This window comes from Aspergillus eucalypticola (assembly GCF_003184535.1).
Source record: "Aspergillus eucalypticola CBS 122712 chromosome Unknown BO83scaffold_19, whole genome shotgun sequence".
NCBI lineage: Eukaryota > Fungi > Ascomycota > Eurotiomycetes > Eurotiales > Aspergillaceae > Aspergillus > Aspergillus eucalypticola.
In genome coordinates, this window is record NW_020290293.1 from 203,083 (window position 1) to 223,994 (window position 20,912).

General features: G+C 47.6%; 7 protein-coding genes across 7 annotated transcripts; 4 read left to right on the forward strand and 3 right to left on the reverse strand.

Annotated features, from left to right (window-relative positions):
• Positions 1-959: 959 nt before the first annotated feature.
• On the reverse strand, positions 960-2,074 carry BO83DRAFT_448807 (cytochrome P450; the record flags this gene model as incomplete). Its single annotated transcript, XM_025536703.1, has 4 exons — positions 960-1,465; positions 1,679-1,727; positions 1,816-1,887; positions 1,910-2,074. 4 exons carry the CDS (start codon positions 2,072-2,074, stop codon positions 960-962), a joined length of 792 nt encoding a protein of 263 aa, XP_025386124.1.
• Positions 2,075-3,813: 1,739 nt separating this feature from the next.
• Positions 3,814-4,729, forward strand: BO83DRAFT_438925 (uncharacterized protein). Its single transcript, XM_025536138.1, has 2 exons — positions 3,814-3,883; positions 3,940-4,729. Exon 2 carries the CDS (start codon positions 4,050-4,052, stop codon positions 4,617-4,619), a length of 570 nt encoding a protein of 189 aa, XP_025386125.1. The 5' UTR covers positions 3,814-3,883; positions 3,940-4,049; the 3' UTR covers positions 4,620-4,729.
• A 488-nt stretch (positions 4,730-5,217) lies between these two features.
• Positions 5,218-7,049, reverse strand: BO83DRAFT_341668 (cytochrome P450; the record flags this gene model as incomplete). The annotated part of the gene is made up of 6 exons (XM_025528629.1): positions 5,218-5,624; positions 5,726-6,304; positions 6,371-6,439; positions 6,492-6,594; positions 6,647-6,763; positions 6,825-7,049. The coding sequence occupies 6 exons, from the start codon at positions 7,047-7,049 to the stop codon at positions 5,218-5,220; spliced, it is 1,500 nt and encodes a 499-aa protein (XP_025386126.1).
• Positions 7,050-7,424: 375 nt separating this feature from the next.
• BO83DRAFT_409598 (uncharacterized protein) lies at positions 7,425-9,121 on the forward strand. Its single transcript, XM_025534150.1, has 2 exons — positions 7,425-7,603; positions 7,671-9,121. Exons 1-2 carry the CDS (start codon positions 7,532-7,534, stop codon positions 8,811-8,813), a joined length of 1,215 nt encoding a protein of 404 aa, XP_025386127.1. The 5' UTR covers positions 7,425-7,531; the 3' UTR covers positions 8,814-9,121.
• A 750-nt stretch (positions 9,122-9,871) lies between these two features.
• Positions 9,872-12,051, forward strand: BO83DRAFT_409599 (uncharacterized protein; the record flags this gene model as incomplete). The annotated part of the gene is made up of 4 exons (XM_025534151.1): positions 9,872-10,553; positions 10,624-10,943; positions 11,023-11,138; positions 11,205-12,051. The coding sequence occupies 4 exons, from the start codon at positions 9,872-9,874 to the stop codon at positions 11,938-11,940; spliced, it is 1,854 nt and encodes a 617-aa protein (XP_025386128.1). The 3' UTR covers positions 11,941-12,051.
• A 1,756-nt stretch (positions 12,052-13,807) lies between these two features.
• Positions 13,808-14,305, reverse strand: BO83DRAFT_390552 (uncharacterized protein; the record flags this gene model as incomplete). The annotated part of the gene is made up of 1 exon (XM_025532863.1): positions 13,808-14,305. The coding sequence occupies one exon, from the start codon at positions 14,303-14,305 to the stop codon at positions 13,808-13,810; it is 498 nt and encodes a 165-aa protein (XP_025386129.1).
• A 2,227-nt stretch (positions 14,306-16,532) lies between these two features.
• BO83DRAFT_448827 (uncharacterized protein) lies at positions 16,533-19,870 on the forward strand (the record flags this gene model as incomplete). The annotated part of the gene is made up of 2 exons (XM_025536704.1): positions 16,533-16,655; positions 16,868-19,870. The coding sequence occupies 2 exons, from the start codon at positions 16,533-16,535 to the stop codon at positions 19,868-19,870; spliced, it is 3,126 nt and encodes a 1,041-aa protein (XP_025386130.1).
• Between the last annotated feature and the right edge of the window lie 1,042 nt (positions 19,871-20,912).

Genomic DNA, 20,912 nt, shown 5'->3' on the forward strand with positions numbered 1-20,912 from the left:
ACTCCAGTAGATGCCTCAATCATACAATGATGTGGGGAAAAAAAACTATTAGTGTTATAAGATCAGGTAGATATAAATAGATCTAGAAGTACCTAAATTTATAGTAGAAAAGAGCAGAAGCTTTACAGAGTATATTTTACTTATATATATATATTATATTCCTGGATAATCTGCCTTGCCAGCTGCGTGGAAACCTTTCTATGTCCTGGAGGGACTATACCTGTGGCAACTGTACTTGTCCAGCAGAGGATAGGGAGTACTCAATACATGTGGACATAGTCTTTCGTTGCTGAACAGCTCTCCACGGGGAACTGGCGGCTGACGGAACCAACAATTTATTTATTCCAATTTTATTAAAAAATTAAATCAAACTGTCATTTGATAAATGGGAGATGAGCAGCAGCACGTGACGCCAGGAAACCACCGGCAAAACCGGTTGGCTGCCAAACCATATGAAAGGATAGCAGCACCATGGTCGAGGTATTTGAACTTATAACAGTCCTGGCAATCTTGCGGATTACGGCCCGTTGATGTGAATCCTGCGAATGTCAATTACTTGTTCGGCTAGCCCGTTCGTTGTTCAGTCGTTGAGCGAAGTATACCACTTGGATAGAAAGTTTTCTTTTTCCCACAAGCCAAAAAATACGGTTTATTACATAATAGATAACAATCACAAATTAGTTTGAAGTTACTTGGCCATACATATTTCCTAGCCATATATAAGTAATAACAATTTATCCCTCTACATATATAAACCTATTCGAGAGATGAGAAATCATAAATATCTGGCATAACAAAACCTCAGTAATAATAATATATATTTTCAGGAACGCTACGGGTTATAGTTAGTTAACATAGAGTTAGCTTAGTCAAACTAGATATATTCAGACTGAGGCTTTACACCAGATGTTCGGGATCTGCAGCATATTATGCTATCAACAAATATAATGATACAACAATTATAACTTATAGGTTGACTGTCTGCACTTTGTAAAACAAAGCGTGCAATCGCCTTTAGGCCGACATGTTAAGTAGTCATTCCAGTCTGGAACGGGGGGGCTAGTGACTACGTCGCCATTATTGTTGACCAGATCGATGTCATAATTCATCAAAGTGTAGGCCACTATGATCTTCAAGGTCAAATTGGCCAGACGCTGGCCTTTGCATAAGTGCGTGCCGCCCCCCCACCCGATGAATGCGTCCTTGTCGACAACTGTGCGGCCGGGATCCCAGCGCAATGGGTCTGGATAAAGGGTGGGATTCAGCGCCGCATCAGAGAACGGATATAGGACGAAGGCATCGGATGGGATTGTATAAGCACCAATTGGCAGGTCAGGTCCAATGTTGCGCCGTACCGCCGTATGTGGCTGAGCTCTCCGGAGTGTTTCACGAATGCAGAGATCCAGCTGCGGGGTTTTGGACTCCCACTCGGCAAGGGGGATGGCCGATAACATCCCCATTATATCTTCCTCCGACGAGCTTGACATTACTCCGTACATTGTAGTCAGGCCTTCAATCTCGTTGCGTACGGCTCTGAACCAAGTTGGTTCAGAGGCGAGGTATAGAAGAAGCCATGTGCCTGTGGTTCGGAGAAAGATTTAGCTCGTTACTATTTGTTAAGGTGATCGATGTGTCGCAGGCGACGGATCGTAGGAAGTATGCCAAGGCTATAGCTTACCAATTGTTCCTGTGGATCGCGCCCCAGCGATAGGCAGTCCCATCATAAACTATCACAACTGGTCAGCCACCATTACCCAGCTATTAAGACGCTATTAAGACATTATCGATTACTTACCCCGACAATACATTGGGAACTTTCCCCAGAGTCAAGGAGCTGCTGAAGAGTGTCGTTTCTTCGCACGCCACTGTTGACCCGTTTCTGGACAGCTTGCTTGAACGTCCAATAGACATACATAGATGCACACATCTTGTTGAAAGTTGCAAGACCAGGTACCCAAGCAAAGGAGCGCAAGGGCTTGACTGATGCATCAATAATATCATAAAGGTATTTCAAGCGGGATACAAGCTTCGTATCTTCCGCAACATCTTGGCAAGTAACGGCACGGATGATCATCTGGAAAGTAACCTAAAAGAGGGATTAATGGAGGGAATAGACAGTTTCGCATGTAGTAAATGTACATCATGTAAAGTGGCGCATGGATCTATTACGAGTTTGTCCCATGAATGCATCTTTTGATGACAGTCCTCGATCAATTGCGGAAGTACTGCAGCGAAATAAGCTGGTCAGACATGATGATATACATTATTTATCCAAAGTCCTTGTGAAATCAAAACATACAGTTTTGGAGGTTGTCGGGTCGCTGAAGTCCATTTAATCGCTTGTATATACCATGAAGGGCCTGAGGATTGAGACCGGTAGGTATCTACAGACAGAGAAAAAGAGGTCAGTGATGATAGTATTGTAAAGTTTGATTGTGTCAGATGCGAAGTAGGGTTACGTACAGTACCAATTAGTACTTGAAAACCTGCATAGAGATTCAAATCTTTGGCCCCAAAGAACGTCCGTCTTGCCTCATCACCCGATACCGCAATGACTTCATTATTCCGTAGTCGAAATCGAAAGGTATTAGAACCGGTTACCTTAAAACCTTCTGATATAAAGTCGAACGGCGCTGTGAAAAAGGAATGTATGATCTGGGCAACAGACAAAGGAAGCTCAGGAGGGGGATTGTTTTGACCTCTGGTTACCGGCGCTTTGTTGTCCTGAGGCTTGAAGGCACAATGGGACAAAATAACTACTATGCCAGTAATCAAGGCCACACAGATGACTGAGTTTACGAGCGGCATAGCATCCGAAGTCAACCAAGGAGGCCGATTTAACCTCGATAAGAATATTTGCTTCACGCCAAAAACAAACAACAAATGATTGTGATCATGGGCAACGAATGTTCTCATGAAAGGCCAATGGGCTATATAAAGTTCTTGTTGGGCTAACTATCACCTACCAGAAGTCAACGACTCCCTAAGTCTCTTTTTGTTTTCTTCCGGCGGGTGGAGGAGGTATTTCGTGGAAGGAGGTGGGTGTAGCAAGGTGGTCGGACTAATCCCCCTATCTTTAGGCCATGATTGGTATCTCATAGATTGGCACACCAGTCAAATCCACAATGACCACCTTTCCTGAGTCTCGCGGACTCGTATTATTTCTCGTACAATCTCCTTGCGAAGAGTGGCCCGCTCCAGCTCGCAGTCATTGGATCGAAGTTAGCCGAAAACAAATGAATGAACCACCGCGCTTTGCAAAACAAAGGTGCATGAGGAAGAGGGGTGGGGGAGGATTTGGTCCTCTTTAGGGCAACTATCTTTTCGAATTCATTTTGATGGTTCTGGCCGAGGCCGAGGCACTCCATTGGCTGGGGTATCGGAGAACGGAATCTTGGATTGGTTGATTGCGGATCCGGCTCAAACCGAAAACGCGCGTTATCCAAAGCTTAGCCTTGTTAAGTTAGTGGTTGGTAGGTAGCGTGGCGTCGGTCTCTCGGATATGTGGTTCCACACCCGTATCGTGTTGTTGCGTACTGTATGTAATGAAGGAATGGAGGAGATATTAAATCTCACGAACGCCACATTCCCGAATTTTAATTGGACTTTAAAATCCACCGGGAACAGCTTCAGATGTCCTACGTAATATACCGATCCTTCGGTAAATTACCAGCCCGAGGATGAGCCGGGAAACGAGCAAAACGCAACTAAGGTATATACCACTCTGTCATGAGCCACGAGTCGGTGCTTGCAGAGGATACCGATGGGTGTCAACGGTGTGCTGGTGTCCACTAATGTAATCCGCTGTCTAATCCTAGTTCCAAAAGTCTTCCTCTCATCGTAACCGAGTATATAGAAGAGTTGTAGGCTTCATCAGCACCAGGTACGGGTGAAATCTCGCATCTCATCGCTGTTATAGAGTTGACCACTGGAGATTAGTGCACCCCTCAACCCCAACTTCCCTCCTTTCGTTCCCAGATCTCATATCGCCAAACCTCTTCCTTCCTGGGCTACCTTCAAGATTCCATTCGACTCGTTCATTCCCCGCGATGTGGCTTCCATTGCTCGTCCCTGGTCCAACGTCCATACCCTACCTCTACCGCCTGGTTCTAACAACGATAGAGCCTATGATAGCCCTCTGTGGTGCCCTGCAGTCGCTGCTCTATCCAACCGTCTATATGAGCAGCATGACCCGTGGCGAGGTGTCCTTTTTACCAGAAATGGAATTCCTACACACAGAGCTGGGCGGTGCGTGGCTGTATTTTGCATTCGTGGAGGCAGTTGTTTTACGCGCCTTCGATGATGAGCATCTGTGGCGCTTTCTTTGCGCCGCTATGCTACTCAGTGACCTGGCCTGGTGCCATTCAGTGGCACAGGCTGTTGGAGGCTGGGCTATCTGGCTTGATATTCATATCTGGTCCATGGAAGATCATCTTATGTTCTGGACCTCTGCACCTATCACCATCATGCGACTTTTAATCGTCACCGGAATTGGTCTTAACGGAGCCAAATCAAGTATCCAAAGAGAAGAAGACTCAGTTATGATTCCTAACGACAATGGCGATCAAAATACCAGGGACAAGGAGGAGGATGGCCAGGGGCCATACACAAAGGGGTGACCTCTTGAACAAACTAGGCATATAAGCAAACGGTTTTTGCATTATGGTGCCAAACATTCTGGACTTCTAGTACTCTAATGGTACACAACAAGACGGAAAAGAGATATATCAAATCCACATAGTGTTTGCGATGTTTAAGGTATAGATGATCACCTGCCTTGGCGCAACTATCATGGCTTCATGATGCGATGAAATTTAATATAAATTTCTTAGTATACAGGAAAGGTTAACAGTCATTCTTTCCCCGTAGAGCAGCTGCCCACATCTATTACTATTTTAGGAACAGCGACTGAAGGCCATCCCGAGCCGTAGTTCCTTTATCAACAGCTCCTTTCTTAGCTCGCTGCACGGAAAGACGTTGCTTTAGTAATTTAGTAAATAGGTCCTTAAACTTTCATGGAGCACGATTGACTCACTTCACGCCTTTAGCCCTGAAGATTTTTCCAATATTTTCACCGGCTACATCAGGCTAACTTTGCTTTCTGATTTAGTTGTAAAACACACTTAGTTGCGAGGTCCTGAAAGAGAAAAGAAAGAAAACAAACATGAAGAAGACAGAAAAGAGAAAAGCAAAGAGAAAGCAGAAACAAAATACAGGCTACCGTGCCTTGAATAAGACTTGCGCAGTTTGATCACAAATCAAGTCCTGTCCAATCTCCCAATTGGCAGGGCGCGATTGTCCATCGGGGAAGCGGATGTCGTATTTCATGATAATGTGTGCGAGAAGAATTTTGATCTCATTGGCTGCGAAGAACCGACCTGGACAGGCGCGTATACCATGTCCAAAACCATAATGCTCTGCACTTGTCATCACCAACTGGTGTTTATTTCCCTGACCTGGCTCTTGCCGCTTCCGATAAAACCGGTACCCGTCGTAAGTATGCGGATTCGGATAAATGCTCTCATCTTGCATAGTATGGGCGGAGACAACGAGACTTGCACCCTTTGGAATTACTTTTCCGTCCGAGAGGGTGATCTCCTCCATGGCATATCGGTGCAGTGAAGCTGAATGATCAAAAAAAATAGTAATAGTTAGTTTCAATCTTACTGAGCGCGACAGGGTCGAGACTTGTAACGAGCAATGTACCAAGCCAGGGGTTACGCACTCAGGCCCGGAGGATTCAATCTTTGACTTTCTTTTACCACGCTATCCAAAAGCTTCAACTTCGTCAAACTGGTTTTGTGAAAGGTACCGTCGGCCTCCAATACCGATTGGATTTCCTCACGCAGAAACGGGATATACTCCGGGTTCGCTGCCAGGTCGTAAATGACATTGGTAAGGAGGTTAGATGTGGTGTGGATTGTCACCAGTGTCAAACCTATCTGCGCTGTAGTTACATCCAAGGGGCGACCGGCTGCGACTTCGTGAAGCCAGTCCAGCGCATCCGGCTCCCTGCCCTTGGGCTCCTCTTGCCGCCTCTCCATTTCCTGCTGGATGATCCGCCGTGCTACTTGTACACGCTGCCTTAGCTTCCTAGCAGGCGCTAGAAACCAGTGAATGACAGGTCGTAGAATAGGTGGCCATTTCCTTAGTGCGTTTATTGCTCCGAAGATGTCCAAGGTATAGTTTACCGATATATCAAGCCATTCCGCGTTGCGGCACACTTCCTCTCCTAGGAAGACAAGGGTCGATAGACGCGCGACGATGTAGGGGACTTCGCTAGCAAAACAATAGGGTTTCCATTCTACAATGGTCAAATGTTAGCTTGTCAGTCTGGGCGACTACTGCATGGTGTGGAGGGGTTACCAACCTGTGGGTTGGCCAAAATGCTCTTCCAGGGTTAAAGCCGTTTCTTTGGCCAGAGGAATTGTGTATTGTTCTATAAAGCAATTTAGCCGTGGCCATGGAAAGGGACTTTGGGTGTCTTATACTCAGATTCCGGGTTATCTTCTGGTTGATCACATCCAACAAAATATGGTGGTTCTCTGTGCCCCGAAAAGCCTCAAAGCCTGGATAATCCCCGACTGGGAGCGACTAGCATCTGGCGTCAGAGGTTTCTCGGGAACCCATTTGCTGCACAAACTACCTTCTTGACTGCTTCCTCTAGACTGAGAGAAGGATGCCTTCTAACTTCATTCACATACTTTGGATGAAGTATCAACATCGGCCCGTGGGGGAAAATGGCCTGGAATATTGTGTAGCCCTAACCAGGTCGTATCCCACAATATCAGTCTACAGCTCTCATATTCCGTAGAAGGCCATACCTGTTCGAAGCCTTCACGAATTAGAGCCCTGGCCGAGGACATAAAGCGCAGACTAGATTGCCAGTCCAGTAAAGGCCATCGACTTGTCCCAACAGCAGGAATACGGTGGTATGGGAGATTGTGGATTGCATTCTGGACCAAGCTCAATAACAGGAGGCTAGCCACTGTAAGACAAACCCCGGGTAGGAAATACGCAGGAGGGATAATCTCTGTGTAGTTTGACATCTTGTCGTCGAGAAAGCGCAGACTTCTCTGGAGAAAATAGCCAAGGGTGGCTGCAATTTTATTCATGCATATGGTCATACCAAATGGTTTCGGCCGAGGGCCTTGGACTATGGAGGATAATACAAGTGAGCCGGGAAAGGAAGGTCCCCACAACGACCGGTATTGTACGGAAGCGTATTTCGCGGTTGTGACGGTTTTCAATAGGTCGGTTCCCACCACACCTTCATCAATGTTTATATAATAAGTGGCCTGATAGATAAAGAATAAATTATCTAGGTCCTGCTTCTACATTTACTGCTTTGAGTTAGCCGGGGGATCATCGTCATCTGACATCCAGACACATTATCGACCTGCAACTGAATGAATACCTACCTTCTGCCTTTTATATTCATCTCGTGTCTCGTCAGCACTGTCATCATTGTTCCACTTTTCATGGTCTTAAACTACAACTTCATTCTGGTTCGATTTCATCTCGGGGCAGCATGTTAGACTTGCTGGGAAACAAGAAGGTACTCATCAATGCACACCAGTTATTTCATACTAGCGAACGGCTGGTACGCTATTACTCTCCTCCTTTTGTTGGTTGCCGTTTTCTAACAAATGGAACGACGTTGGAAACAGAACATCCGGCATAACCCAACATCCCAATCTTCCTTGGTTTCCGGCCAAGCCGATCATATTTTGCATCCACAACCCTCCATCTTTTCCTTGCCTGCCTCACAGCCGGATACATGGAACTCGGAATCCTGGCGACCGGGGTCATCACCTGCAAAGCCGGTCATAGGCCACGCTGATCAGCCTAGTGAGGAGCCTAAGATCCGTTCTCTGAAGCCGAGCGATTTGACCCTCTTATCTCGCTGGTGTGCCAGAACCTACCAATCTCTCACCCCCGATGGTAAAAACGGCCAAATCTGGAGAAGCACAATTGTCCGGGAGGCAATGGGCAACGCACCACTACTGGATAGCATCCTAGCGCTGGCAGCATTGGATATTATCTATTCTCGCGAAAGGGACGGCATACAGGAAAATCAACACGATCACCAGCAATTCCAGTGTCTAGCTATTCTTCATTGGGATCAAGCTCGCGCCGGGCTTGAACAACAGATCAACCAGGCGAAATCGGAACTGTCTCGCAAAGAAAGCATGTCATTGCTTGCTATATGCAATATGCTTATCATCATCTCCTTCGCGCACGTACGAACGCCCTTATGCTCAAGCGGATCCGCGTTGGTAGATCTTTGTCAAACTGTCAGCCACCTACGCGGCTCGCCGGAGATTCTCATTCGCCTGATCGATGAACTCCAACCAAGCGAGGAGCTGGCTTTCCTAGTCCGCCAGGGGAGCGGTCCCAACATGCCAAATACTTCCACCCTGGCCATTCATGCTCTGCGAAAGCTTAATAATGAGGATAGCACGGGGAACAAAGACCCCAAAGTCCGAGAGATTTACATCAAAGCCATCGATCGATTGGCGTCCTGTCTGCGTTATATTGCGTGGGGCAGCCGCCCCGGGCTGATTGGACTCTCCTGGCTGCTGGAGGTTCCAGCAGTATTTGTGGATTTGGTTCTGGACCATCAGCCTATGGCATTGACAATCATGGCCCACTATTGCGTGGTTCTATATCACTTACGGTCACAGTGGTGGATGGGAACATTTGGCATTAGAGTCATAGATGAGATCCGTCAGCTCTTGGGCAATGATCGCTTGGACAATATTCAATGGGCGATCGATGGGATATCAACAGATTGCACTACCTGTTTCTGATGATGGTATCGCATCACTTCTACGATCCCGAGTAGTATTTTGCGAAGCGAGACACAATTGTCCGAACGTTTGTATAAGCCATTATACGGCCGCGATTGGGAGTCGGTCAACTTCCTAGTGTGGTAAGTCCGTATATACACGCGCACGAGGCCTGGAAGAATGCTGCGCCCTTGCATGTCCCGAAACCCAAGCGAGCCAAGATGGATTTGACTATAAAAGCCGCGTGCTGAGTTTTTCGCTATTCTCATGGCCCCTTCCCGAAGAAGCTTGGGAGCGGTGGAACGGACAACTCGTAAACTTAACTCCGCCTGTGGATTCTTAGGTACTACTATGTATCATAGCTTGTTTTTTTCTTTTTTTCTTTTTTTTTTTTTTTTTTAGGCAACAGTCAATCAAGGCTCTGGGAGCTTCTGTGCGCACAGACATCACGTCGCTTTGTATGACCCACTGAAGTTGGTTTGACCAGTAGCGACTCACAGAGTTCCGCTAAACCACCCAGTACTACCCACAGCGGAGCACACCGAGGATAGCGCGTTTAGGTGTGATACCGAGCAAGCTGCCATTATGCGTGCTCTCTCTAACTCCACACCTAACAGGCGCTTTTCTCGATCTCCGATTTGCAGTGGGTCTTGCACCAGAGCTTGACCTTGACGATGGAGGGCCAGTGCACCGCTTTAAAATCTCATTGCTTGCCATTAGTTATTTAATTACTATTGCTTTGTCCGGTAATCCCTTTTTCGTCCAACGCCTCGGGTTTTCTTTCCCCTTCGGCTCGCCAACAACCCCCCCTCTCCTTTCGAAGGCCTATTCGTTTTTTCGGTGGCGTTGGCTTTTGCATCAGGTTTTTTTTCTATTTTTCTTTCTCTTTTTTTGGGCTGTAATTATCCCTGGCCTAATCAAGCTGGTTTGATCATTTGTTTGTTTATATATGAGAATTTTGGGCCCCGCTCTGCCCCCTTTTCCTTCTCCCCATCAAGCTTCTCGATTTGGGGACTACTCGATGCCACTTTTGCTGAAATGATTAATGGCATGGATCTTCACAGGATCTGGATGTCGGGATGAATTCATTTGACCATATGAATCTGTTTCCTCCTGGGACGACCCGGACTGATGCGTTGAGAACTTCATCAGACCCCCAAGGGCCGGGCCCTTATAATATTTCGAGCAGCAGCACCAACAGCACAGCTCCTAACCCCCCTCTTCGCAGGGATGATACAGAGCCGATCACAGTATCTAAACAATGGCCGACTTTGTCTCGGTCGGCGGCCGCAGTGGTCAAACCCGACACTGAGAGAACACCCGGACCACACAAGGCAACCAGCGCTGTTGCAGGTCGGCCATCTCTTTTCTGGGTCCATACAAGTCCAAAATCTATTTCTAATGGCACCAAGCCCGAGGACCTGAAACGTATCCGCTCCCATGTCATGTCAGAGCATAATCGGAAAAAAAGAATAACTAGCACAAAATCACATAAATGTCGATCATGGAGACGTGTAGCTTTCCAACCCCCGGAGACCGATCACGAATCTGCCCAGGTCCAGGTCCGGCCCAAGGCTGAGCTTCATGCAGCTCAAGCATGTATGCGAGAGCACTCAACTGACCGCCAAGGCCAGGAAGATGTAGTAATTTGTTCGGTGTCGTCCCCCATTCCCCGGAGCATGGGGCTACAATCGGCCATAGATCCGTTCAATACCTCTCATACTCCTCTTACCGATCGCATGATGCGGCATCTACAGCATTGTGAGTTAAGTTGCAGCATTGTTCTCTGATTTCTGTATCTTGAATGACGAATACTGATCGTCCAGTCTAGTCTTAGTGGACCTTTCCCAAGACGGCGTCCCGTTCCAGAACCGCCGGCTCGACACGATCAAAAGACATTGGGGTGAATTGATCCAAAACAATGAGGCCTGTCTTCATGCCTGTATCTGTGTTGCTTCCTCGGATGTAGCCTTACGAACTAGTGAACTGCCCCTCAAGAGTTCCAGCAACATACGATTAAGTCCTCTGCTGCTCGACACCTTTCATCACCGGGGAGAAACAATCCGGCTGGTCAATAGTGGTCTCTCGGACCCTCTCAGGGCAGCCAGTGATGGTTTGATTGCGTCTGTATCCATGCTGCTAACGATCGAGGTACGAAAATCTCTTTTCATCCCCTTGTGTGCCTTTAGCTTTTGCCCTCCTAGAAGGAATCAAGTCTCACTCTCTACAGATTGCCACGGGTACCCCCGCCTATCTGAAGATGCACCTAGCTGGGCTACGACAAATGGTCGCACTGCGCAAAAGTTTCGTAGACGTTCCATATCCCGTACGATATCAAATTTCATGGTACGTATGCTCCTTGATGTAGTAGCCCTTTCACTCCCAGAGCAAAGATTAATCCGCTGTTTCTAGGACAGATATACGCGTCGCATGCATGGCCTATACCAAACCCATATTTCCCCCGGTCCGCAATACTCGCCCTCAAGGATATCCTATCTTGCCACCCACTACTCAACTCGCCCTTCTCGCGTCGTCTTTACTACAACCGTCACAATTGCCTGATGCGTTAATTGGGCCGCAACTCTCCGAGATCATCTTTGATCTGGTGCAGCTCACCTGGTATGCCGAGGCGATCCGGGCCGCTGATTACCAGAACTACGACGAACAGACCGAAGATTATTTTAACGGGGAGGTCTTGTATATTGAATACATGCTCCTCAGCGACCGTTATAGCCAGACCGGGACTGTCAAAGAAGATGCATCGATCGAAGGATGCATACGGCTCGCCTGCCTCCTCTTCCACAACAGCAGCATCTGGGCGTTCTACCCCGCCAATGCTGGCGTCTTCCCACAGCCCATCATTGCCTTGCGCACAGCCCTGGAAGGAGTTCTAGCCACGGGAGCATTTTCCGCCTATCCGGATCTTCTGGTGTGGATTTTGGTCATGGGCGCCTGTAGTTGCAATGCTGCTCTGGCCCGCGAACGCACGTTTTTTGTCCAGACCCTCGCGCGGGTGGTGCAACTGCACGCGATCACGTCGTGGAAGGAGCTCCGTGCCCGCCTCATGCCGTACTTCTATCTCGACCGATGTTATCTGGCTTCCTTGCAGCTTTTGTGGGATGAGCTCTTGGCAGCACTTGTCCAATAATCAAATTTTCGAGCGCGATAGACATCCGACTATCAGTGCCGACTAACCGACAAGCCCAGGAAAACACAGATTTCACCCTCCCAACCTTTTAAGCTATTACGGACGCCAGTGACCCGTGGCATTCGAAGATTGCCCTTTCTGAGCTGGAATATATCCTTAAAAACTTGATCAATGTATATCTAACGACTTGGTCCTTGATCGACGGCATTTGCCTCGCCGATGGCCCGTACGTCCCAGTGGGCCAACGTACTTTCTATAGAAATGACTCGCAGAAAGAAGATGGCAAAGGTTTGATCAAAGAATACGAGTATAACTTATTAGCCCTGTCGACAATTGCCCCCTAGTATTGTGCAGTAGTTTATCTAAGTTCTTACTTTAGAGAAAAAACCAATATTATCTATGTGAATGCGTGTAGATACCACCCCAGAGCGAATAGCCTCGCTTGCCTCACGGAGGCCAGTCCAGTACTCTTGATGGTCGCACATTGAATGCGTGCAGCCGGCCAAACATCAGGTGTCTTTTCTGGCTAACTCTGGTGGTACTAACCCTTCCAAAGGAGAATTTATGAAGCTCAACGAGGACTTCCCCACCTCAGCAGTCGACTAGAGGCGAGCCGGATCATAGCTGTGACCTACAGCTTGAGCCTGGCACACCGGGACGGCTACGTCCCTAAGACACACAGCATGGCGGTTTCGGCTCTGGGCGATAAACAGAACAAGATTCATATAGTAGAAAGATCGGCATAAACGCAAATAATAGCAACAATCACCGTCTGCTTGTGCATAAGTTCATTTAGACATGATTACTTCGTAAGAACTTGAATATCATGGGCAATTGAATTCTTTCTAAGATCATGTTTAGGATGTACATGTTCAACGTCAATATGAGTCAACGTATGCCAGATTGAATTCAGATGTGCACGGGGTCTGGAATAAGTAGAAACTGTAAGGTCAAGACTAAGTGTAAATATGAACAGTATGAGTCTTCATACTTGGAAGAGAGATAAGAAAGCTTTCTAATACTTAGATTAACACAAAATTGGGATTATTGTTCGAAGGTCTATTCCAAAGGCGTGCTGCATAAATCCCACAATATCTCCCCAAGCTGAAATCGACCCTGGTACAACTGGTCTGGATAAGTAAAGAATAATCAACGAAATTGTGCAATGTGATCAAGGAGGTACTTGGGAATTAATGGAGTCGTAAGAGGTTATCGAAAAGATATGATGGGGGGACATGCAACTGTTCGAATAGCACAAATAATCTTTCTGCGCCTGACGCTCCTTTTGTTCCGTTGTCATTCTGGGAGGTCTGGCTGTGTTCCCATGTCTCTTCTTTGATCAGTAAGAGGATTCATTTTCACGTTCATGTTGTTTACCATCCGAGGTTGATTGCCGCCCATGCCTCTTTTTTTTTTCTTGCCCAACGTTCCGTGCAGGGGTATGTATCGTTAGCTGCTTCCCAGTAGAGTAAGAAGCCAGATGCATATCCATAGCCGATGTTGCGAATCAGTTGCTCTTCGTCATTATCTGATTACCCAAAGTCGCTGGATGAGGACTCTCGGTGGGTCAACACGTTGGAGGTGGAAAGCCTCAAGAGCCTTATAACAGCAAGTTGCCTGTACCAAGGATATTGTCATGGTTTCTATTGATTGATAGAAGTAGAGCCTGAAGAATTATCTTTATTCCGCAAGGAGCAGCTCTGTGAGAGGGGGAATGGCATCTACTTTAGTAACAAACAAATGTCGCCTATTTCATCTTCCGCGTAGTATTGAGTTGCAAGATCCAGTAATTGTATCAATCTGGCAATGTGAGCATTCCCGTAAGAAATCAGCGCAGAATTCAACGAATTGTCAGGTATGAGCAAGACTAGACAGTTAAATCAAGAATGACACCGGTTTTTTCAAAGAGTGGCGAAGGGGCTTCCAGCATGCTAAATATTTGCATGATAGGTCGACGAGAGGTATATAGTGCAGAGGATTGAAAACGATAGGAAGCTACTATGTTGCATATGAAGTTTAGATTTGGTAGGACATCGCTCGGTAGCGCAACGGAGATAAGCTCACCGGACTCTGGTTTCAAGACTTGAAGATACAGATCAGCACCGTTAGGAGGGTAAATGACAACCAGGATTGGGACATCATAGAATGGGACATCATAGAACGGGACATAATACTCGCCAAGCTCCGACATGAGAGCCCTCTTACCATCCATGCCATTGAGATGCTCAGGAAGCTCGATTGTGACCGCGCTGTCGACCTCCCATGCCCCAGGTGTCTCACCTCCGCCGTTCTGGTCGGTTAACATACTCTCGTCTGAGACAGCCTGGAAGTTCGGTCTCCTGTCGTCTGGTGGAGACAATTCCATGGGGTATAAGACATCTGGCCTGATACCTGAACGTGGCTTCTTTTCTGCTGGGAGACAGTATTTTCCGGAGCTCGTTCAGCCGTGGCAAGTGGGCTTTTATTGTTCGCTGAGGATATGAGTAAGGCCGCTAGGATTGAGATTTCGGTGAGAGTGCGCGTGTACCCCGAAAACGAGAGGCTCCAGCCTAGGACAAAATGACGCTTCATGAAGGTTGGCCGTCTTGTTGATTCAAAAGCAAGATGACACCACGCGCCAGCCCTGCGTAAAAGGTTCCACACAACTCAAGCCTATAGTTGAAGGTAACATTGAGGCCATGGTTTTAGGCATGGGCAGGCGAGGGACTGAGTGTAACATTGTCGATCCTTGTGGCACACTCAACGGCGACCAGCCGGGGACCAGCCAAACTATATGCAGTCAGGCTATTTTGCCTGCCCGCAACCCAGCATAAATTAGGGCTTGATTCTCGGACCCGAGTAGTCGGACGGTCAGAAGATAGATGACTTCGTTGTCCGTGGAAGCGAACAAGTTACCTTAGAGCCAAAAAAACAATGAATTCATAAACCAGTACAGTCTATTCAAATGTGGCCCTTAAACATCTTGTCGCATACTTGCAAAGAACCCAGTATACTCTCCATATTTGAAACCAGCAAGGAATGCTTTCAACAAAACGAACTGGATCCAGGATTCCTCCCGGATCGATTGGGTTTGTCCCGGGAAACACCCCTAATTTTCTTATAGTATCCGGCTCTCGCTCACCTCTTGGCCTCACAAACAATCAAAACCGACTATCTGCGTGATCGACGGTCCGCATCTATGGACGGATTGCTTCCCAGATCTAATTGCAGAATTTTTTGAGGATGCCGACGGTGCACTCGACGCGTGGAAGGAAGAATAGCAGCACGGCGACTGCTTCGAGTGTGTGTTCATGGACGATCGTAAGGTGTATTGCCAACCAATGATGGGGGCTGACAGCATGACAGAGGCATATCAACATATTAAAGACATCCTCGGGGTGGGTATGCGGAAATAGGATGCTGGGCTCATTACAGGGCAGGTAATCGGGGTCCTCTTAAGAAGAAGATTGACAATCAACCGCCAGGGTCTCGTAAACGTAGGATAATTCTGATACTATTTGACAGCACAGCACGCATTCAAGAGACCCCAAAATCCTGATCCTGCTCAATGCGGTGAAAGGCACAATCGCCAAGCGACGGATCTCGAAATTGGGGAGGGGTTGCACTGACAGGACAGCGGTGTCGTTGGTCTTCGGACCACACCTTCAACTAACGGACGGTACTGGTGGCTGCGACAATATAGATTAAAGCATAAAGTCTTCGAGGCAACCCAACACAGAGAAAGTGATGATATATACTCGCCAGGCTCCAGCTGATCTAGCATATAGCATTCACCGACAGTGATCAGATACGGCTCCGGTTGGAAACCTTTGTACAGTCACCATCACATACTCCAAAGCTGCTTAATAACAGCAGAGGACTGCATGTACAATATTATATACAATAACCTGATACAATAGAATAGTATCAGGTAATCATGATATAAACACTGTAATGATTTTAGCTTTTTTACTAATAATAATAAGCATTAGCAGGACTCCACAGGGTATCCTTGGAGGATCTTTTACAGCAACACAACAAATATGCCAGCATCAAAGGCTTACTGAGGAAAAAAAAGAGGAAGCCCTGTAATTGAACAGAATACTCACTAACTAATGAAGAAGGTAATTACTTCGTGATAATTTGTATTAAGCATGTAGGAATCATACTGTAAAGAGAAGATATGAAGTAGTAATAGATTTTACTGCTACATAAGTTTAGCTGTATATGAAAAGAATTATTATATTCTAGACATGCTGAAACTTATTTTATTCTTAATAATCTTTTAAGTAAGCAAGAGACAACCAGTGCAGAGAATCACGTAAGACTGGAATGATAGCAGTATTCTTATTGAGATGAAATATCTTCTAGACATGATTTAGCTTAAGATTAAGATTAATAGGTTTGGTATCTGGCCCTGTCCGAGGCTGGATGATATTTTAGATGTTACAGACCCCTGCTTTTGAATATACTAGACTTGTTCGTTAGTACAAATCGTGGCTTGAACATCCGAAAGAACACAGATACTCGCCCGAACCGGAATTGATCGGCATTGATTTCCCTTTCTGGCTCTGCGATTTGCATTCTTTGCACTCTTTGCCGATAATGCAAACATGACTCAAAGGCTAATAGACGCACGTGATGTTTTGTCCCAAAATGGCTATCATGTGCTGTTCCTTCGCCTTGCTGTGATCACAACTACTTTTACCACCAATGGTAGAGAGAGGTCATCGCAGGTATATATGATCTCATCAGCACTGTTGCGAATGCGTTTGCTACCTTGCGGAGCAATATGTTTTCCCCAGTTGGCTTTGTTGACCGTTTGGTGAATAGAATGCTAGTCGTAGATGACGTCGTATCGGGCCAGTGCAACCAGACTTCAGTCATCCCATGGAATCCGGCATGGGGCTGACCCTGACTTTCCTGGAACTTGCTTTCCGACTTCCAGCTAGGCCATAATCTCAAACGCGATGGCCCTCTCGAGATGAACCCTCAGGGAGAATCCTCAAATCCTGCCGCTACTGCGGGTATGGCAGGACGGGCTCGATGGGCGTTGCCAGCCTGGTTGGACCATTTCAATCTACGCGATTTAAAGGTCCTTTTCCGCTGTTGGACTGCAGCATGGGTTGCGACACTGTTAATCTTCATCGGGCCTGCCCTACAAAGCATCGGCATCGCCACGTTCTTCGGTGCCCTCGTGCTATATATTGTCCCTCCAGCAGGCATTCTGTTCGTATACCTGCTTGCCTCATTGACCCTTCTCGCTGGAATGTGTCTGGGTTGGGCTTGGGGTCTACTCACAATGAAGGCCGCCTTGGCTGCGCGCCCTTCCTCTCAAACTCAGGCTCGTCTTCAGCAATTGCAGCAGGAAGTGGTTTCGCAAGCTAGTCAATCTGGACAAAACCCTACAACCGTAACGCAGCAGCTGATCCACGATGGATTCATGCTCGATGCTCGTGTGACTGTGGTCTTTTATGTCATGGCATGTGTGTTCATCTATGCCATGTCTCGTGTACGGGTCGCAAATAATAAATTTGCTCTGGCCCAGGTGTTCAGCATCATTATTACTGACCTGTTTCTGCTTTTCGGACCGACTTTGCCTTCTTTTACGGCCCTGTTGCCCACTGTCTTGATCGAGCCTGGTGCTATAGGCATAGGACTGGGCACGGCTTGTTGCCTTCTTTTCTTTCCGCAGTCCACTTCTTATGCTGTCCTAACCAAGATGGAGCAGCTGCTTCGCTTGGGACAGGTGCCGCTGAAGTGTACTGAAGCGCGCCTAAGTGGCGAAGAATTAAGTCTGCAGCATCTGATCGATACAAAGAGCAAAGGTATCGGTGCGCTTAAGGCTCTCGAACCACTGTTGGCCTTTCTTCCTCTCGACCTGTCTCGGGGTCATTGGGGTGCCGATGACTTGAAGACTCTACAGCGGGCTTTACGCAAAACACTGGTCGCCTCGCTGTCTTTGCTGAATTTCCACATCGCACGAATACATGATGAGGAGAATAAAGCCAACCTTGCACAACACGATGTGGCCCAATCCAACAACGATTGGCGAGAAAAGCAGAAACAGGCTATTGGCCACCATCAGATCCAGCAGAGTAACGACCTGATACACGCCTTTCAGGATGCAGAAGAGACAGCCATCCGTGCACGTACACTTGAGGCACTCAAGCACTCCACTCAGCCACTTCTACAAGCAATGTCGCATGCAATAGATATCAGCGTTGAGACCATCAACATAGTTAACAATCGGCGATGGGTCCGTGCACCCTCGCAGGCACAGATGGACCAGCAGACTTCGCGAGTGAAAGACGCGTTGGAGACGCTTCGTGGAATCCGCGCATCCAGTATCACCGCAACAACCGAAGCACTGATTACCAGTCACGCAGAGATCTTTGATGACCAGGGTGATTTCAACGCTGGTGACGTGGGCGGTGTGCATATTCTACGAGGCATCATCATCGGCATGGTCATTGAAGAGCGCATATTAACGATGGCTGAAGCAACCCAGAAGCTCATCGAACACATCTTGTGGCTGTTAGAAAATCGCCCCAAACCCAGAGTTTGGATCCCTTCTCGGTTACAATATGCTTTGACTTGGATAGGGACTGGCAATGTTCCCACTCCAATGTCAGCAGCTCCAGGAAACACAGCAACGGACCCGGAAGCCCTCGAGGAACGAACCCGGGAAGCGGATCGTCGACTAAGAATCAGCCGGGGATATGGCACACCACAGCGCACTCGCACCACACGGATTATTATATCGATATACCACTGGTTATTCAACCCAGGCGGCATGTACGCTCTCCGCATGGTAGTGGTGACCATCGCAACATCAATCCCCTCCTCCCTCCCCCACACCGCCGGGTTCTTCTACCGAGAGAAAGGCATCTGGGGGGTCATCACCGCACAAACCACCCTTCTGGTCTACATGTCCGACTTCACGCTGTCACTAGTATCCCGCCTCGTCGGCACCATAGTCGGCGGAGTTCTAGGCATGGTTGCATGGTACATCGGCTCCGGACACGGACCCGGCAACCCCTACGGACTAGGAGCAATCACCGCAGCAATGACAGTGATACTAATGTGGTGGCGGATCTTCCTCCCACCGACCCTAGCCATGGCAGCCATCATGAGCGGCGCCACATTCGTCCTAGTCGTCGGCTTCAGCTACGACGACGGCCACATCCAACAATACGGCCTGCCAGGCCGCGGTTACGAGGCATTCTGGAAACGGCTCGTCACCGTTCTCCTGGGCTTCGTCGCCGCCACCGTCGTGCAACTCTTCCCCAGACCCCCATCCGCCACCCGGCACATCTGCCAGACCATGTCCAACTCTGTACGAACAATATCCGATCACTACGCTTTAGTCCTCTCGCACTGGGCACGAACCGACCCAGACCACCCGATCGCCACCGTAGCCGAGAAACTCACCCTCGAAATGGCCGAAACCCTCCTCTCACTGAAAGCACCTATAGGTCTCCTCCGCTTCGAAATGAGCTTCGGCCCCTTCAACCGCAAAACTCTCTCCCGGACACAATCCCTCCTCGAAGACATGAACCAAGCCCTAGGGCGTCTGCTCGTCCTATCCACTACACTTCCCCTGAACCTACAAGAACGGCTAATGGAAAGAGTGGGGTTCATGCACGACTACACTGTCGGAGACGTCATGGCCGTGCTAGGCGTCATCGAACAGGCACTTAAGGCGGGTGCCGCCTTGCCGGAACGGCTGCCCACGCCGTTGGTTAAGCGGTGCTATGAGACATGGAGTCAGCATCGTCGCACGGCAGAATTGAGTAAGACCTTGGTCCGGGATGAGAATTATAGACGGTATTGCGTTGCTATTAGTTCGTACCTGAAGTTTTTAGCCTCGATTGATGAGTTGGTTTTGGTGTTGAAGGCTGCGTTGGGGGAGTCGCATATTGTTGATCGGGGGGAGGGGGTGGTCTAGTAGCTAGTTTGCTTAGGGTGGGTTAGATGTAAGGATCAGCAGTTCAAAATGTTCAATGCACGCAAGACTAGTATGGCTGAAGAAGAGTAAGTTTCAAGCGAAGGGGGTGGAGGTAAGTGTAATCTATAGTTTGGAGAGAGGCGTGCCAAAGGCAGCCAGTTCATCGGCAGTGAATAAGAATAAACTGAGACCATTATGCAGCGTTCAGGGCCGTTGATCTATGATCATGAATGTAACAATGGCGAAGTAGGAATGCGATTGACTCATATTCAACCTGAATATGAATAGATAGAACTGAATCGAGTGGAGCATCTTCGCTCGGCAAAGTGCGGGTGAGAGATGAAACTAGAAAGTAAATAGGCTTTCGATAGTGCAATCCATTCATCTCTGGGGTAATGCGGGAAAATGTCCGGGAAATTAACTAATTATAATTGTTCTTCGGATGGAGAAAGAATTATAATAGAGTGTATAAGTGTCTCAGGTCATCGTGTATTCGGCTACACGCCTACAATGATCTGCGCGTCATTACTAACTGCATAATGATGAATCAGTACGTACGGCAGGCAATGGAAACCGTCAGGAAATAATGGCTTTTACAATATACTGCCGGTAAAATAGTCGAATGAAATGAAACATGATATATAGTTATAAACAATAAATTTACCTAAGCGTTTCGGGCTATCTAAATATTTCTACAGACTTCCATGTACTAAGCCAAACATATATATACCACTACAACTAAGACTGTTTTGAAGATTAATAAAGAGACCAATTTAAAATGTATGTACATAGCCAAATTGCGTTCTACAGCTGCGGAGGCCTCCGGAACCAACGGTGCATGGTGGAAACTCCTAATCTGGGGCATCAAGAACTGCTGACGAAGCTTCATCTACACAGATAGCATAACCCCATGAGCCAGATACTTATGGTTGAGTTATAATGCACTTCCTGCATGACCATGTGGGCCAACTGATGGGTTTGTGAATAATTAAGGAGAGGGATTAATCTACTGTGGATCAAAAGTAAAAGTCTTTATCCACCT

What these genes read in the sequence shown, in the direction of transcription:
- BO83DRAFT_438925 (XM_025536138.1), top strand. Translation starts at nt 4,050, where the DNA reads ATGTGGCTTCCATTGCTCGTCCCTGGTCCAACGTCCATACCCTACCTC.
- BO83DRAFT_409598 (XM_025534150.1), top strand. Translation starts at nt 7,532, where the DNA reads ATGTTAGACTTGCTGGGAAACAAGAAGGTACTCATCAATGCACACCAG. An exon ending in TTCATACTAGCGAACGGCTG is followed by an intron (nt 7,604 to 7,670) that starts GTACGCTATTAC and finishes CGTTGGAAACAG; the next exon opens with AACATCCGGCATAACCCAAC.